The 19,973-nt window shown below is 35.7% G+C and overlaps 1 protein-coding gene across 3 annotated transcripts in view; it reads right to left on the minus strand.

Annotated features, from left to right (window-relative positions):
• Nucleotides 1-19,973, minus strand: part of SENP6 (SUMO specific peptidase 6) — a 109,796-nt gene that overhangs the window by 29,175 nt on the left and 60,648 nt on the right. For 2 of the 3 annotated variants that reach the window (XM_079716176.1, XM_079716177.1), the window contains 3 exons: nucleotides 13,668-13,816; nucleotides 9,277-9,571; nucleotides 2,919-3,151 (listed from right to left, as the gene is read on the minus strand). In XM_079716176.1, coding sequence (XP_079572302.1) covers nucleotides 2,919-3,151; nucleotides 9,277-9,571; nucleotides 13,668-13,816 — 677 coding nt within the window. Of the gene's footprint in view, nucleotides 1-2,918; nucleotides 3,152-9,276; nucleotides 9,662-13,667; nucleotides 13,817-19,973 lie in introns of all 3 variants that reach the window. The other variant, XM_079716175.1, reaches the window with a different exon arrangement.

Genomic DNA, 19,973 nt, shown 5'->3' on the forward strand with positions numbered 1-19,973 from the left:
TAAAAAAAAAAGAAATATAATTATCAAGACATAAGATTGATTTTATTTCAGCAGTGTTAGATGAAGTAAATATTTATTGATTCTATAAAAATAACAGTAAACCCTTCCTATTTTATCTTGCTATATTTTATCTGGCTATTAGTTGAAACACCAGTAATAGCACAGCAGTGAGAAATGGTACTCTGGGAATCAGACAGCCTGGGTTCAAAGCACAACTCTGCTACTTTTTAATGATCTGATCTTGTAAAACTTAATAACTCCTACTAAAGTTTTGGTTTCCTAAGCTAAAATGTAAGAGTATTTACTCAAATGAACTAATGCATATAAGCAGCTTAGCACTGTGCTCCATGCACAGTAAAATGTTGGATAAAAGTTAGCTAGTAATAGTGGTAGTGGTTGTAGTATTTGGATTAAATTAGCAGCTCTTTAGAAAACATATAATTTAGGAAAATGGTTATTTATATTATAAAATGATGATGCTTCTTTATATATTATAAAGTGTTAAATGACTTGATCTGTTAAATTAAGATTTCACTGTCACTCTCAAATGCAAATTAATCATAATATAAAAATGTATTTTATATAAATATACTTTAAATTAAATGTAATTAAAAGTAAAGTTATTATGTTAAAAACCTTATTATCATCACAAGAATAAAACATGATCTTGATTAAAAACCAAGAGGAAAAAAAATGTCCACTGCACAAAACAGTCACTATTCCCATTATCCCTCTAGAGACATTTCTGTGATCTATGTCACAGGAAAAAATATGTATTAAAACAAAATGTGATACACACACATATTTATTTCTGTAAATTGCTTTCTCAGGCTTATTAACAGGTTTATCATGAATATTTTCCCAGGTTATTAACAGAAACCTATTAGAGCGGTTTAAAAACTTTTTTTAGCTTTAGAATTATTTCTTCGAATGAGACGTTATTTAGCTCAATAATAAGTTAGATAATTTAAGAGCTGCTCCAGCTGAATCCATAGTGGAGAGACTGAGTCTAGAACTTGGGCAGTCCACATCCTCCCAAGGGGCCTGTAAACTGGCACAGAGGAACCCGTACTATTCAGTGTGTCAGTGTAAAAACTGCTCACAAATTCATGGAAATCCACGTTTATTTAACTGTGCCCTCCTATGCTGGACATCTGAGTTCTTTCTGAGCTTTCCCCATGACACAATATTCTCTGGCAAGCATTTCTGCCGCTAAATCCTGGAATATACAATTATCACCAAATTGCCCGCCAACATAGTTATACCAATTTACACAGCCAATATTCCATTCCTCCAAACACTAGCCAAGAAGAAATACTACTATAGTTTAAATTTTTCAGCCATCTAACACTTAAAATATATTTTACTTTAATTTCTTTTTTAGTACTTTACTTAAAAAAAAAAAACTCTATTCATACCCTTTACTCATTTTTCTATGGTTTGCTTCTATTTCTTGATTTTTAAGAAATTAAAAATATATAAAGGACCAACTCATACTTTGTCACATACTTCACTGTTTTTTTCCATTTGCATTACCTATTGAATTCTGTGGATGGTGTTTTGGTTCACTGTTCTGTACTTTCCATTTAATCAAATATATTAATCTCTTCATTTATTATTTTTGCTTGTACTGAAATGTTTGGAAAGGCATTCCCCAAGATTATATTAAAAATATCAATCTATATTTTTTCTATAATTTTTCTATAATTTTAACTATATTTTATTATAGCTATTTTGTTTTTCATTTCTTACTGTTCCCATCTTCATCAAACATGTATGGTTCCATATTTTTATCTATAACTTCTAGAATTCCTGACATGTACATACACATATAATTTTTTAATATACAAGTTTTTTAAAGTTCTTTTTACAAAAATAAGAAAATATGCACATATTTCAGCATCTTGGTATTCTCACTAAGCAGGGCCATGTAGAAATCCTAAAAGTCATTGATATAGCTCTGATTTTTATTGTCGGTGGCTGCATAACAGTCCATGGTATAGATATACCATAGTTTCTTCAGCCATTTCTATATTAATGGACAATGATTATGTTTGCTAGTAATCATATTTATACATACAGTCTAAGCACTGGAGGTAGAGGATTCCTTTGAGATTGAGTCTAGGGAATGAATTACTTGGTCATTCAGTATACCTTTTAAATATTTTAGTAGATGTTTTACATTGCTTTCCCAAAAGGCCATAACAACTTACTTTTTTTCATCAGCATATAAGGAAAGTACCCTTTGCCTTGGATTGTTGCCAGTAGTACATATTAATCGATTTTGCATTAATTTTGAAAGTCTGTTAAGTACATGGTTATATTTCATTGTCTTTAATATGTACTTTTTCTATAAAAGTTTATTACCTGAATTTTCTCTTCTTATCTATTCCTATCTTCTTTTATTTTCTTTTTTCCTCTAATTTTTAAAAGAGGACTAAATTCTGTCCCTTGGTCTATTATAGACATTAGTGTATGTTACCTGCATTATTACAAATATCCCTTTCTAGATCTATTGTCTATAGACATAATTTCTGTTATCCTTTGCCATCTGAGTATTTTAAAAATTTTATACAGTAAAATATAGTAAAACCACAATATTATGGTAAAATACACCCAAGTTAAAATGACCTTTTCCTGCCCACTAGATTATACAAGTATATTTACACTTACATTTCACTTACTGTAAGGTTGATGTTGTTTCTTGTTGAACTTTTTATACTGTAAGCCTTTAATTGAAATTTATTTTTGTATATGTTTTAATGTTCTTTCAAATAATCTTCCAAGTGTTACTTTAAGTCCTACTTCATGACTAATTCATTCTTCTCCTAAGATACTGCCAAATTGTCCTCCCCCCCAAATATTTACATACCAAAGGAGACTTAATCTGAATAAATGTCAATAAATGTGAAAAGTACCTGGTCTTTCATTCTTGCTTTTCTTGGCAAGGCAACTGTATTTAATTCTGAATCTGCTGGAATGCTTCTTAGTTCATGCTCTACTCTACAGGTGTTTTCATTTAGTGCTGCTTCTACTTTTCCAGTGGATGGTGCTGGGGACGAACATGCTGAATCAGCAGGTTGAGGAGAGATGCTGTCTCTTCTGTTAGTCCTATCACTGTCATCATCGTCGTCGTCACTGGACAAAATGACTACAAAGAAAACGTTAAATACTTCAGATATTTCATTCCTGTCAGTTAAACATGTAAACACATGAACAAAGTGGGAAATATAGCAAATTTGCTTTTGATCTCCTCCAGATCTGAGATTAATAAAAATGAAGATATAATTCATTCTATCTGATGAAAAGTTAAATTTGGAGAACAATTAGAACTGACATTTTTTTAAACAACATACAAATGTAAAATTGATTCTACAGTCCATCACAATCACCCACACAGAAACATACACAAGTTACAGCAAAAATTAAATGTTTATCAGTAGGTTTATTTCAGAGTTCCAGAAAGTCTTAAGTATGAAGATAATCTGCATATCAATTATTCACAAAATAGCACGCATTTTAAATGTGTGTAAAATTGCATGTGACCAAATAATTTTATCTCACACAAGGAATCACTAACATCACAACTGGTCTTTGGGAGAACTTGGACCAGTGCCTAATGCTCAATAAATCTTGTTTAGTAAATGAACGTGGGCAAGACATTATATTAAGGTAATTTGCTCTTCTACCATGTACGCATTACTGAATCTTATCAAACTCATCTCTATATCATAATTGCACAGAGCCAGCATACTGCACTTGAGTCAAATACTAACTCCTTACCCTGGTTCATAAATTTACGTAATCTGGCCCTACCCTACTTTCTCATACTACTCCATTTTTCCCTCTTTATGTTCCAGGTATACCGGCATTTTTTTCTGTTCCTCAAACACCACCATCAGGTATACCGGCATTTTTTCCAGGTATACCGGCATTTTTTCTGTTCCTGTCTGACTGTAATTCCCCTAACACTTTTTTGCATTTTGGTCATCAAATATTAGCTTAAATATCACTTTTTGATTGACCACCCAATCTAAAGTAGCACACAGGTACTTATTCACATCAACTAATTTAAATTTCTGTTGTCTTTTGTTGTGGAGGTTTACTTGCTCATTTGTCTCTCCCCACTAATATAAGCTGTAAAAGAGCAAAAATACTGCCTTGCTTACTGCTATATTCCCAGCATCTAAAACTGCTTGGCAAAGAAAGTCATGTATTGAACAATGTATAAACTTGTACGAGCAATTTTCCTTTTCCGTATCATACACATAAATGCTTAGTTAATATTTTTTGAGTCATATACAAGTCCCAGAGAGGCATCACCCCTAGCATCACACCATTCATCTTTTTTATTTTGCTATCCAGTCTCAGGAGCAAATGCTAAAGTTGATCTTTTTCAGAACTGGCATTTTATTAACACAAAATCTAACAGGCCAGATTAGAAGGTCCAAGCTGATTTACACACACTTGAAAATTAGGGTCTTGCCACTTACTAGCTATTTGCCTCAGTTCTCCTCTGTGATACTGGGGACAATAAAGTCCTATTTTCAAAGGACTGTCTTAAGAACAAATGATTTAATATGTAAAAGGTTTATAGGATAGTGCCTGTCATACGTAAGCTTTAAAAAAGTCCATGAACTGCTTATGTTGTTTATGAAAAGCTAAGCAGAAATACATATTAAACGGTAAGCCTAGTGTTCAACCTACAGTAATTTTTATTGTGCTTCAGAAACATTAAAACTTCTATAGCTACTCTATCAAAAACTTATTTTAACTAGAGCATGGACTTGAGGATATGGGGAGGGGGAAGGGTAAACTGTGACAAAGTGAGAGAGTGGCATGGACATATATACACTACCAAACGTAAAATAGATAGCTAGTGGGAAGCAGCCGCATGGCACAGGGAGATCAGCTCGGTGCTTTGTGACCACCGAGAGGGGTGGGATAGGGAGGGTGGGAGGGAGGGAGACGCAAGAGGGAAGAGATATGGGAACATATGTATATGTATAACTGATTCACTTTGTTATAAAGCAGAAACTAACACACCATTGTAAAGCAATTATACTCCAATAAAGATGTTAAAAAAAAAACTTATTTTAAAGCCCCAATACTGCAACAGACAGAATTGTACTACATAGCTCTTGTTTTATTAACTTAAAATAGAGGGTTGTGCTCAATGTCACCATAACTGTAAAGTAAATGGGGAGAGAGTATGCAAAGATGACAACGGTTAAAGAGCTGTTTTCATAGCTGCTTTGATTCTGTATACAACATGGAACATACTCTATATGAATATACGTAAGATTCCGTATCAGGGTCTGCTACGGACTAAATCCTGTCCCTTCAAAATTCCTGTGTTGAAGCCCCAATCCCCAATGTGACTATATTTGGAGATAGGGCCTAGAAAGAGGTAATAAAGGTTAAATGAGGTCATAAAGGTGAGGCCTTAATTTGAAAGGACTAGTGAAATAGGAAGAAGAGATGACAGAAATCTCCCTCTCCCTCTCTGCGCAAGCACAAAAGAGAGGTCATGTAAATACACAGAAAGAAGGTGGCTATCTGCAAGCCTGGAAGAGAGGCCTCACCTGATGGCACCTTAATCTTGGAGTTGCAGCATCCAGGACTGTGAGACAATAAATCTCTGTTGTTTAAGCCCACTCAGTCTATAGTATTTTGTTATGGCAACCCAAGCTGACTAATATATGGTCTTTGCATTTACATTACAAACTTGTTCCCACAGAAATCACCCTATCTTCCTCCTCACTTCATTCTAGGCAATGTTCAAAAGTTACTCTATCAAGTAACTTTTTCACCTATCTCAAATCCCACCACCTATCTAAAAGTGCAAGCTTCTTCGTTGCGACACTTGTCACTCTCTATTTCCTGGAACTGCTGCACTTTTCCACATAGAGTTTATCACTACTTGAGACATTGTACATTTTATTTATTTATTTGACCACCAAGGACAGAATAAAAGCTTCATAATAATAAACTGTTTTAATAGGAATACAAATTTAAGAATGATAAAGTATATAGAGACTTTGCAGCCAGAAAAATCTGTTTTTTAAAATCTACACTCCGGGGCTTCCCTGGTGGCGCAGTGGTTGAGAGTCCGCCTGCCGATGCAGGGGACACGGGTTCATGCCCCGGTCCGGGAAGATCCCACATGCTACGGAGCGGCTGGGCCCGTGAGCCATGGCCGCTGAGCCTGCGCGTAAGGAGCCTGTGCTCCGCAACGGGAGAGGCCACAGCAGTGAGAGGCCCGTGTACCGCAAAAAAAAAAAAAAAAAAAAAAAAAAAAAAAAAAAAAAAAAAAAAAAAAAATCTACACTCCAACAGCCCGTATGTATATAATATTGAGAAGCCTTAAGACTAGGCATAAGCCTAGGTTGCCTCATTTATAAAATAGGGTTATATTAGTAACTACTTCACAGGATTGTAAAAACTAAATTAAATTGGTTAGTATGTAAGCTTTTATCACAATGTAGGGCCAATAAACATGTAATAAATATCTTAAAACAGAAGATATTTTTTCATATACTTTAATGAGAAATACAGTTTTTATTTTTTTGAGCAGGGGAGGGAAGCAAATTTAAGCTTTATGGTTTTAATTCATAGTTGATATGGTTCTAGATTAAGCTCTAAATAGTAAACTGTTTAAGGCCCCTCAGAACCACATGGATTTATTTTGTTGGGTTTTTTTGGGGTTTTTTTGCGGTACGCGGGCCTCTCACTGTTGTGGCCTCTCCCGTTGCGGAGCACAGGCTCCGGACGCGCAGGCTCAGCGGCCATGGCTCATGCGCCCAGCCGCTCCGCGGCATGTGGGATCCCCCCTGACCAGGGCACGAACCTGTGTCTCCTGCATCTGCAGGCAGACTCTCAACCTCAACCACTGCGCCACCAGGGAAGCCCTACTTTGTTTTTTTACTTATCAACTTAGCCTTACTAACTTCCAGTTCCCCTCATCCTGGAAATCTCCTCAGGACATTGAGTTTCCAGTATAAGGTTTGGCTCAGAATAATAGCCAGGAACTGCCTAATAAGTTAGAGTTTTATTTATATCTTACATTAACATGTAAAAACCTCACCATTAGTAAAGATTCAAATGATATTAACATTTAATATTGCATTGGTATAACACTAAAATGCATCATAAAATATTAAAATAACAGCATCCTCATAACATCACAACAGAGTGTTGGCTGGACAGCTGTCATACGGTAATTCCTTTTCAAACAAAGCTCTTTTGGAAAATAAGCTAATGTACTGGTATGGGTTAAGGTTTTTACACTGAATTGAATTAAGACAGAATTTGACATGTTTCTGAGGTTGAAAAAAATTCTTGATTGTATCCCTTTTATAAGGTAACCAAATGGGGAGCTTTTTTGTTTGTGAGGGAGTAGGGGGATATCATTATGAACTAATTTTGATAAATTCGACATATTTCAATACATAGTAGTTATGATTTCTTCTGTGATCCAAGCAGTCTCATTCTTGGTCAGTGGGAGCCCTTTCATTCTGGTTCCTGTGTGCTTCTGACATGACCACAGTTGACTGTGACTGTTTCCATGCTTTCTGATATGACTCGATGATTGAGATTTATCTCATACATCTGTGCTCCAAACCTGGAGTCAGCCATTTCTCTGAGAAGCTCTGATTATTTTTAGTGGAAAATGGTATTCAAAAACACAGATATGGGAACTAGGGTTGCTTGTTTCTATACAAGGGTCGCTTACTGTTTCTAGGCATTTTTTATGGGTAAAACTAAAAAATATTTTCTATTTAATAGAAAATATATAATAAGTTTCAGTATTATCTCCAATGCAAATTTAAAGTTACAGTTATTTTTACTTCTTTGATTTTGCTATTGTATCCCTTTTCTATAACACCGAAAATCTTGGTTTCTGGAGACAATGACATAATTGCTTTTCCGTTTTATCAATATGTGTTTAAAAATAGCAATAGTAGGGCTTCCCTGGTGGCGCAGTGGTTGAGAGTCCGCCTGCCGATGCAGGGGACACGGGTTCGTGCCCCAGTCCGGGAAGATCCCACATGCCACGGAGCGGCTGGGCCCATGAGCCATGGCCGCTGGGCTTGCACGTCCGGAGCCTGTGCTCCGCCATGGGAGAGGCCACAACAGAGAGAGGCCCGCATACCGCAAAAAAAAAAAAAAAAAAAAGCAATAGTAATATTATTAACAATAATGTTACTGAATACACTCAGGATTTCTTTGGAGTTCTGTTTGAACATTAGGGATGTATAGCCACAATATTAATTTAATGTACATTAATTTGAAATAATTCTGTGTGTTCAAGCCACCAACTAGATATATAATTAAGTTCATTTGTTTCATTTTGTTTTTGATTTTATTGTTGTTTTAAATCTCTGACTTAATTTTGTTTTGTAATCATGTAAAACATTTACATGGTTCCAAAATCAAATCTATAAAACAAGATATATTTGGAGAAATCTAGCATCTATCCCTAATTCCTACACTGCTTCCTACCCTTCCAACTAACTTCTTTTTAAAATTAGCTTTTGATATATCTTTTCATTAAAAAAAACAAACCTATATTCTCCCAACCTTCATAAATAGAGAGTAGCATACTATAAGCTCTGATCTGCACATTGCTTTATTCACTTGATTACAGATCTTGGAAATCACTCTACACAATATTAAATAAGATCTTTCTTCCCCCTTGTACAGTTACGTACACTATAGTTGATTCAACGAGTTCATGATTGTTTCCAATCTTGTGCCATTTGTTACAAAAAGGACTGCATTTCATATACATACACATATGTACATGTGACTAAAGAGAGGAAAAAAGATTTAGGAGATGAACAAAAGTAGTACGGGAACGAATTTTCAGCTCTACTGAGCTATGCTAGGCACTTCATGTTATTTTTAAATTTACTCCCTCAAGAACCCTATCAGGCAGGAAATATATCCACTTATAGATCAGAGAGATTAAATTAACCGGGTCAAAGTTACAAAATGGGGCATAACTGGCACTTGACCTAAGACTAGGGCCAAGGTCTGTGCCTTTTTTTTTTTTTTAAACTATTTAAGATGGATGGAATAAGAACAAAGTCAGTTATATTTTCCAACTACATGGACAGTTCTAATAATCTACCCAAAAACCATGTCACATAACTGACACAAGAAGATACCTTTTAAAACTACAGTTCTGAAATATGCTCATGCTCACATTAAAAATATATGTGAAAAATAATGGATTGATATCAGCAATACTAAAGGGAGTAAAATACTTACTTGGATCATTTAGGTCTGACAGGCTTGTTTTCCTTTCTTTCAGGTTTGTGATTTTGGCTACTTTTGCCCTAGGTAAAATGACTTTCCCATTAGTCTGTAAATAATTCTGTCCACTCTCATCACAATTCACAATAATATCCATTGGAACCTTTCCCACACTGTTGCCATAAAACTTCTTGGCTGGTAATGCTGTGTTTTGTGACTTCTGTCCTCCAGAATTCTGATGAATTGATGTTCTTAATAATCCAGTAGATTCATTCAAAGTTACAGCTTGTCTGCAATTTCTTTGCAAATCCTTAGGAAAAGGAATACCACAACTTTGGCATCTGGTCTGATTTTCTTTTTCTTTTCCACATTTTGGACAATATCCACACTGTTTAGAAACCTTAAATTGCAAAAAATAAAAAATAAGGAAAGAAGCAAAAGACTTTGGCATTTTATTTCAACATAATGGAACGACAACAACAGTAATCTCAAAATTAAATCTCCTACTTCCCATCATCATCACTATGGCTACCACAAAACCCTGCACGTTACTTGAGATTTAGCATCAGAATGCTGGAAGGAATTTTCAAATCATCTAGTCCAGCAGTCTTCAAATTGGACTATGTATATTCCTCAAGGGTTACATAAAGATTTTCTAAGGCATACAGGACATATATAATCTCAAGGGAATCAACATCTAGACCCTCAATTCACACATGTAACCTTTCCAAAAACTGATTTGATTATGCTTCTCATGTCAAAGCATCACCTGCCACAATTGTTCTTCTCATACTTAAAAGCAAAAAAAAAAAAAAAAAAGAACACTAAACCCATCTTCCATTTGAAATATTACAAGGGTGCACTGCCTTGCGGTATAAAAATCACCGAACCAAGCAGAAGGATAATTTTAAATGTTGGAAAAATGAATAAATTCTAATCAATTCTAAGTTCTGATTAACAAAAACTTTTACAAGATAATTTATTTCTAAGACAGTACTTCAAAAATATTTTAAGGAAGGCCTAATCTAGGCCTCTTACAATTGTTATATCATTAAAAAATGTTTTTTGACAGTAGAGTGTCATGTAATTTTGAAGCATGTAACATAGGAGTTCAAGGTACTTGGTGATATTACTGTAATAAAACTCCATACTCATGTACCTATTTATGTGAACAAGGTTCTGTAGCACTTATATCTATAAGAAGGAAAATAAATATACAAATAATGCAAATGGTTGACCACGTCCTACTGTACCAGAAAGGGAAACCCATGAACAACAGAGCAGTCCCTATCTATATACTACCCTCTAAACCCTCTAAAAAAATATCTAAACCCCATTATTTTCATGATGAGCATAGACATATTTCCACGTCTAGCTAGGTTTAAAAAATATTGTGGTACACTCAAAAAAGTTTAAATATGTTCATTTATGTGGGAGCTAGACCCCCATTTGCCACAGTGGGAATCAGCTATATATGAGCTAACTCTGCCTTTTAAGAATCGAGGATATGATCAAGCTGGGTTCAAACTGTCTCCAATACTTTATTGTCTATAATAAAGGACATATTTCAGTAAAAAGAACTCCATGGAAAAGCAATACTTTCACATATTTTCTTTTATAAAATTGACTCAGAAACAGAAAAAGCACTTCTCTACTATTAAAATACAGAAGGAAATATATCATGAACTATTATCATATGCCTTCCATCAGCTAAGAAACACGTATCTTAGAAACATTTGCAACAATTAGGAGTCAAATGCAGATCGGCTGAACCAAACATGATATTAACTTTTTCATGATAAAAACTAGAGGTTAAGAATTTTATCAACCTAGTGACCTAAAAACTAGAATCTCAACAATGTTCAATTACTTTTAGTAAAGTAGTAAATTTTCCTAACAATTGTATGTTAAGTATAATTTCTTTTGGGAAACAAAGATTAATTAAAGTGTCATTTCCTCCCTTTTGGTCAGTGGAAGACTTACAAAATAAAATAAATCCAAATTACATATCACATAGTTATCTGCCAGTCTCTACACATTAATAATAACCAACTATACTTAATAAGAAAGAGCCTGCCTTTGATGAGACACCACTGAGATAATGTCATACTGTGTAAATATTCTGAACTTTTTATAGTCTCATTAAATACCAAAGACCTTGTTTTCTTACAAGCAGTACATAGTGTGAAATTTCACAGACTACACATGGAAAGAAAAAACACTAATCTTATTCAAGAATTTAAAGTTACGTAGAGGATGGCTCCAATCTATTCTTTATCTCCACTAAGAAAAGCATAAGTGGCATGGGAGTAAACATAAAAAAGAAGAAAATATATATTAGATGTTAAAAAAAAAATTCTGAGGTTTTTAGCTTGCATGCCTAATGGAGAAAGGATGATGTGTCTGGGAAGGAGCTTTCTTCCTCTCTCCTCCTTTCCCTGGGTCAAGCAGTGGGCCAAGCACTGTGGCGAAGGCCAGTATGTCCCAAGCCGACCTTAGGCTGGCATGCCAGAGGACTGGGCACGTAAAAGGCAACGGAGCAAATAAGTAAATACCCTGGAGACATGGGAGACAGGTTTCTCACTGTCAGAGAAGGGAGTTACAAACATGCAACATACAAAAGGCTAAAGTAAACAATGTGGTGTTGGACTAGAAATGGAATTGTCAATGTAAACTCATAGATTTGAATAAGTACTGAATATTAACACATAAGCACACAAATATTTCCTAGTTCAGTCACTGAGAGGGCCTATAAATGTGACACCCAGTAGCAACGAGCACAACTATTGCCCAAATATCTTCCCTCCACTTATAGAAACAATGGCTCCTTGGGAGAAATGCATGACTCTAGAGCTGATGCAGAGAAAATACAAAGAAGTCTAGACCATCTGGTTATACCATAAAGTAAGTACTCAAATAATGATGGGAATATGTCAAAAAGAAACAGTAGCCAGCTTGAAGAACTTTCCATGGGCCAAGTCTGGGACAATTTGAGCATCAAAATGAAAAATGATAGTTATGGAGTATAACCGTTTTGAGTAAAATAAGAATCTATGTGTCTAAGCTGATAAAAATAGAAAAATATATAAGTAAACGTGGGATAAGAAAAAACTCTTATTAATAAATGAGTATAGGGACTTTCCTGGTGGCGCAGTGGTTAAGAATCTGCCTGCCAATGCAGGGGACCCAGGTTCAAGCTCTGGTCTGGGAAGATCCCACATGCCGTGGAGCAACTAAGCCCGTGCGCCACAACTACTGAGCCCATGATCTAGAGCTGGCGAGCCACAACTACTCAGCCCGTGCTGCAACTACTGAAGCCCACATGCTGCAACTACTGAAGCCCGCGTGCCTAGAGCCCATGCTCTGCAACAGGAGAAGCCATGGCAACGAGAAGCCCACTCGCCACAACTAGAGAAAGCCCACGCACGGCAACAAAGTCCCAATGCAGCCAAAAATAAATAAATAAGTAAAATAAATGAGTATAGAAATATCTATTAAAAATACCTACTAAAATACTTGGAAAAATCTAGAAGGGTACATCTTAAGGTAAAAGTGAGTAATGTGAAAATCAACATTATATACTTCCCGATATGATGCAATAAGATCATAGCATCACTTCTGAGGATTCTTGAAAAATGTATAAATCATGATGAGCCATTAGACAAACCCAACTTCAGGTACAAAGTAAGAGGCCTATATTCCTTACAAATATCAAGGTTATTAATGAGAAGGTAATATCAAGGAATTATTCCAGATTAAAGAAGACTGAAGATCATGACAACTAAATGTACATGATTCTGAACTGGATCCTGTTCCCATAAAGGACACTTGTTAGGGAAAGTCTGAATGAAGTTTGTGGATTAGATGATAATTTTGGATCCACATTAATTAAAAATATTTGACAGTTGTACTCTGGTTATATAGGAGAATTTTTTTTTTTAAGGAAGGACACACTAAAGTATTATGTAGTAAATGGGCATTCTGCCTTACTTATACTCAAATGGTACAGAAAAATACACACACACACACACACACACACAAAGGAAAGGCAGAGTGAGGGAGAACAATAAAGCAAGTGTGGAAAACTGGGGAATTAAATGGAAGAATATGTGGATACTTATCATTTTTTCTATAAATTTAAACTTATTTCTAAAAAGTTCTGATTGAGAGCAATCATTTGAAGTATGCTGCAGGGAGGTACTCACAAATTCTTTTCAGAAAGATATATATTCTGGATTATTGATAATTGAAAAATGATCTAATGAAGGCAGAAAAGTTTGCCTAAATAACTTTTCTAGTTTTCTTCCAGTCCTATTCAAAAGGTCACCTAGAATTTAATAAATACTAAAAATACTATTAATAAAAATACCAATTGATTAGCAACAAAGAATAATTTTTCTACCCACCTCTATATCAGGTAAACATTTTTTGGAAGCAGGAGACAGAGAATGTGGGGTAGACTGAAATGTACTACTGTAACGTTTCTGTGCAACTTTCCTTTTAATTTCAGATTCCAGGTGTGATTCAGACTCTTCTGTTTTTTTCATTATACGATCTAAAGGAAGGGGAAAAAAAAGTACTGAAATTAAACTTTATAAATTCTTCATGATCTTTTGCTATGAAAAAATACTAACTTATATTATCAAATTATGTTTTAGTTAAAATAAACTAATGTTTCAATATGTACAATAAAGAAAAACAGAACTTTAGGTCAGAGCCAGTGGCCATCTCCTGGTTGCTCTTGCCTTTTCTTTACCAGGATCTCTCTGCCAGCCCCCAAACTGTGGACCATTTTCATCAAGTGTACCAATATTCTCTTCAGCTTATTTTGTGCAACTAAGGCAGAAGAGCACTTCCTACACTGAATCTCTCTCTCTCTTTCTCTCTCTCTCACACCCACACACACACATTTTTTTTCCCCCTAAGTTGGTTACTCTTCTTAGATTGGTAATGAGAAAAATTTGAATTCAAACATTGGGTACAACTGTTTAGATAAAGGAAACTAAACTAATTCTCAATTTAATGGTTTTTTAAATTTAAGACACACAAAAGACAATTTTCTTCATTATTTTTCAATGTAAATTCAATCATTTTCATTTCTAATTAATTCATAATTCGAATTTTTAAATGATTTAACGAACTCCAAACAGAACAATTTAAAATTTATTACAATCTGACTTCATCAGCAAAGAACACTGAACACGTTTCTAAAACAAAAGTTAATGAATCCACAAAGTAAAATGCTCTACCTGCATAATTCCAAGTTTGTTAAATACTTCCGTTTTCCTATCCTTTACATCCTCTTATCTTTTGATTTTTTAAAAATAAGATCATCTACACATAAAAATTAGCATTATCTTTCTGAGCTTGGTATACAATACTGTCTTAAGAAACCCATGCAATTACTCTGGTTTAGTGCAATCACAGAGTCCCACTAAGTGACTCCACCCTCCCATCCATTGTCCAGTCTGAACACCTTTATTTTCCTGGACACCAAATCTGAGTAAGCGTTGACTTGTCCTTGTGTCTCCTTTCTCACAGTCAAGTGAATTCTACTAATAGCTCTTGAACTCATTCCTTCCTCTCCAACTCCACTGCCGCTATATTTCAGATGCTCAACTCCTACCTAAATTGATCTTCCTCACTCCAATTTTGCTTGCTTCAAATCCTTCTCCCCTACTACCAAAGTCATCTTTCAAATATGATTCTACCACTCTAATGCTTAAAATCTTTCAATGATTCCATTAGCTAAGGAAAAAAGTCTGAACCCCGTATCCTGCCAAGCAGAAGGCTGCACTGATGTTCCAGTCTTAATTCCAAAAATACTATACCTCAAATACGTGCATTTCTCCAGGATGTTTTCTTTCACCTTCTTATATATATGCTGTTCTCTTCACAAGCAAAGCCCTCCCTATTTATCTAGTAAATTCAAACTATTCTTTGTTAAGAAGCTACCTCTATCCCACACTAAGCATGATGAAGCAAATACTCAGAGCTTCCACAGCACTTTATCCATACTTCTATTAGTACTCATTTTATTTTATTTTTATTTTATTTTTATTTTGCGGTACACGGGCCTCTCACTGTTGTGGCCTCTCCCGTTGTGGAGCACAGGCTCCGGACACGCAGGCTTAGCTGCCATGGCTCACGGGCTCAGCCACTCCGCGGCATGTGGGATCTTCCCGGACCAGGGCACGAACCCATGTCCCCTGCATCAGCAGGCGGACTCTCAACCACTGCGCCACCAGGGAAGCCCAGTACTCATTTTATTTTAAGCTAATTATTTGCACTGATCTGTTTCCTCTCATTATACTGTCAGCTCTGGAAAAGCAGAAATCATGTTTTAGTCACCTGTTTTCTCAGAGTTTAGAAACTGCACAAGGCAGGGGCTCAAAAAGTGTTTACTGGATTAATGAATCACATCAGAAGAGACTACATGACACATTCAAAAAAGATGAAATCATATGGTTGAAAGGAAGGGATGTTAGTACTATGTCACCTCGGAAAATGCCTTAACTCTGTCACACAGAGAAACTGATACAGTCGCAGACCTAGAAACATAAGGATTCAGCCAGGGAGAGGAAAGGAAAGCTGCTCCCAAGAACACCTGAGGTTACAGAGCAGCTGCTCCAGTCAAAGCATCTAGCTGTTAGCTATATTCCCATGAAGGCTAACTTACTTTGTTAGATGGATCAGATATAAAAAGCAGTTTCCATACAAATGAGTATTGAACAACTAGAATGTGGCACTAAGTAAAAAAGGAGGCAGACAAGATTTGGAATTCAGAAAATACACACAACAGTTACCTGGAATACACAACCAATTATTGGCATAATTTAATTTACAGAGACAGCTGTATTGAAACATGGGTTTTTTTTTTTTTCTCCTCCAACTTTTCTTGGTCTTGCTAATTAAATTTTTGTATGTACACAAGAGAGCTTTTTCCTTTTAAACATATTTTAGGAATCTTTGTAATCCCCACAATATCACTGCAAATCATTTTGCTTGAGTATGTCTCTATATCGTTTTCCTGCCAGACCCTACTCAGAGACTGACATTTTAAAAACTATTATCATTTCATTCTTGATCATATACTCACACTCTTCTCTCCACTACAGCTATCTCATCATGTCTATGTCACATTTTTCTCTACCTCTTAACACAATTAACAAGGGGGGAAACAAGGGGTCCAAGCCCTGAGAGAAACTGAAAATTTTTACTGATTAAATAGAGAAAAACGTTGTTTATATGTACCACATCTTCTTTATCTACTCCTCTCTCAATGGACATTTAGGTTGCTTCCACGTCCCGTCCTGGCTATCGTAAATAGTGCTGCAATGAACATTAGGGTACACGTATCTTTTCGAATTGTGGTTTTCTGAGGGTATATGCCCAGGAGTGGGATTGCTGGATCACATGGTAGCTCTATTTTTAGTTTTTTAAGGAATCTCCATACTGTTCTCCACAGTGGCTATACTAATGTACATTCCCACCAACAGTGTAGAAAGGTTTCTTTTTCTTCACACCCTCTCCAGCATTTATTGTTCATAGATTTTTTTGATGATGGTCATTCTGACCTGTGTGAGGTAATACCTCATTGTATTTCTCTAATAATTAGTGATGTTAGCATCTTTTCGTGTGCTTTTTGGCCATCTGTATGTTTTGGTCTTCTTCGGAGAAATGTCTATTTAGATATTCTGCCCATTTTCTGATTGGGTTGTTTGCTTTTTTGTTACTGAGCTGCATGAGCTGTTTGTATATTTTGGAGATTAATCCCGTGTCGGTCACTTCATTGGCAAATATCTTCTCCCATTCTGTGGGTTGTCTTTTCGTTTTGTTTATTGTTTCCTTTGCTGTGCAAAAGCTTTTTAGTTTAATTAGGTCCCATTTGTTTTTTTTTTGTTTTTGTTTTCATTACTTTAGGAGGTGGATTGAAAAAGATCTTGCTGCAATTTATGTCACAGAGTGTTCTCCCTATGTTTTCCTCAAAGAGTCTTATAGTACCCAGCCTTACATTTAGGTCTTTAATGCATTTTGAGTTTATTTTTGTGTATGGTGTTAAAGAATGTTCCAATTTCTTTTTTTTACCTGTAGCTGTCCAGTTTTCCTAGCACCATTTATTGAAAGAGACTTGTCTTTCCTCCATTGTATAGTCTTGCCTCCTTTGTTGTAGATTAATTGACTGTAGGTGTGTGGATTTATCTTGGGGCTTTCTATCCTGTTCCATTGATCTATATATTGGTTTTTGTGCCAGTACGATACTGCTTTGATGACTGCAGCTTTGTAGTATAGTCTGAAATCAGGGAGCCTGATTCCTCCAGCTCCGTTTTTCTTTCTCAAGATTGCTTTGACCATTCAGGGTCCTTTGTGTCTTCGTACAAATTTTAAGATTTTTTTGTTCCAGTTTTGTGAAAAATGCCACTGGTAATTTGATAGGGATTGCATGAATCTGTAGTTTGCCTTGGGTAGTATAGTCTTTTTTTTTTTTTTTTTTTTTTTTTTTTTGCAGTACACGGGCCTCTCACTGTTGTGGTCTCTCCTGTTGAGGAGCACAGGCTCCGGATGCGCAGGCTCAGCGGCCATAGCTCACGGGCCTAGCTGCTCCACAGCATGTGGGATCTTCCCAGACCGGGGCACGAACCCATGTCCCCTGCATCGGCAAGCGGACTCTCAACCACTGCGCCACCAGAGAAGCCCATGTATAGTCATTTTTGACAACAATGATTCTTCCAATCCAAGAACATGGTATATCTTTCCATCTGTTTGTGTCATCTTCGATTTCTTTCATCAGCGTCTTATAGTTTTTGGAGTACAGGCCTTTTGTCTCCTTAGGTAGGTTTATTCCTAGGTGTTTTATTCTTTTTGATGCAATGGTAAATGAGATTGTTTCTTTACTTTCTCTTTCTGATCTTTCATTGTTAGTGTATAGAAATGCAACAGATTTCTGTGTATTAATTTTGTATCCTGAAACTTAACCAAATTCATTAATGAGCTCTAGTAGTTTTTTGTAGCATCTTTAGGATTTTCTACGTATAGATACATGCACTCCAATGTTGATAGCAGCACTATTTACAATAGCCAAGACATGGAAGCAACCTAAGTATCTACTGACAGATGAACGGATAAAGGAGATGTGGTACATATATACAATGGAATATTACTCAGCCATAAAAAAGAATGAAATAATGTTATTTGCAGCAACATGGATGGACCTAGAGATTGTCATATTGAGTGAAGTAAGTCAGACACAGAAAGACAAATATCATATGATAATGCTTATATGTGGAATCTAAAAAGATGGTACAGATGAAATTATTTACAAAACAGAAATAGAGTCACAGATATAGAAAACAATCTTATGGTTACTAGGGGAGCAGGGGGAGGGTTAAATTGGGAGATTGGGGCTGACAAATATACCCTACTATACACAAAATAGATAACAAAAATCAAACAAACAAACAAACAAGAAAACCAAAAAAAAAAACACAGAACCAATATACAAAGTACCCAAAGAGCTAATGTTAAATAAGCTAATACTATGAATTGGCTCACTAATTACTTCGAGAAAATTAATTTTGGAGAAATTAATTTTGAGAAATCAGGTAAAAAGGAAATTGCTTTCCCAACTTAAAGGTTTATACCCTCTAAGATGGCTTTTTAAATATTGCCTTCAACGTTGTACTTAATCCTAATTTATGGCCTAAAAATCCCAACCCTGTAATCATTTCGTGGGCTCAATTAAATAACGTTCTAGCAATCAGTAATCTCAGATTTCTGCACCTGCACCTCACCTGAAAATATAAAATGTTCATACTGAACACCTAATGTTTATATGTTCCCCCAAAGCTTATTTTACAAGTTTATATATACTAGTATACCCTTCTTCATTGAAGTTACATCTGTAATATGGAAACCCTTCTGTATCACTGTGTTATTACAAAATGATTTTAAGAGGTTTTTAGATTTTTAAGAAAATAAATTTTGGCACCAAAAACGGAAAAAAAAAAAACCCAAGATAACGGAGAAAAACGATTTTAAAATCTTAACCTCCTAAATCAAGATTATCTATAAGGAACTAAAGGAAAGAGACAGAAAATGCAAAGAATATTATAAGCATGCACAGAGTGAGTAAACAGGAGGTCAATCTGTAGAGAGGAGAGGATAACCAAAGAGAAACAAAAGATTTTTCTCCTGTATGGACTCTCTGATGAATGAGAAGATGTGAACGCCGACTGAAGCCCTTCCCACACTGTTTACATTTATAGGGTTTTTCTGCAGTATGTACTCTTTGGTGAGTGAGAAGTTTGGAACTCTTGCTGAAGCCCTTCCCACATTCATGACAAGTATAGGGTTCCCCCCCGTATGGACCCTCTGATGAACGCGAAGATCTGAGCTGTGACTAAAGTCCTTCCCACAGTCGTCACATTTGTAAGGCTTCTCTCCTGTGTGCACCCTCTAATGGATTTGAAGATTTGAGTGCTGGGTAAAGCCCTTACCACAGTCATCACATTTATAGGACTTTTCTCCCATGTGGACTAACTGATGAATTCGAAGATCTGAACTCTGACTGAAGCCCTTACCACACTCATCACACTTATATGGTTTTTCTCCTGTGTGGACTCTCTGATGAACGTTAAGTACTGAACTCCGACTAAAAACTCTTACCACACTGACCACACTTAAAAGCCTTCTCTCCTATGTGAATGTGAAGT

The sequence above is a fragment of the Hyperoodon ampullatus genome (genome assembly GCF_949752795.1).
Source record: "Hyperoodon ampullatus genome assembly, chromosome: 12".
Lineage (NCBI taxonomy): Eukaryota > Metazoa > Chordata > Mammalia > Artiodactyla > Ziphiidae > Hyperoodon > Hyperoodon ampullatus.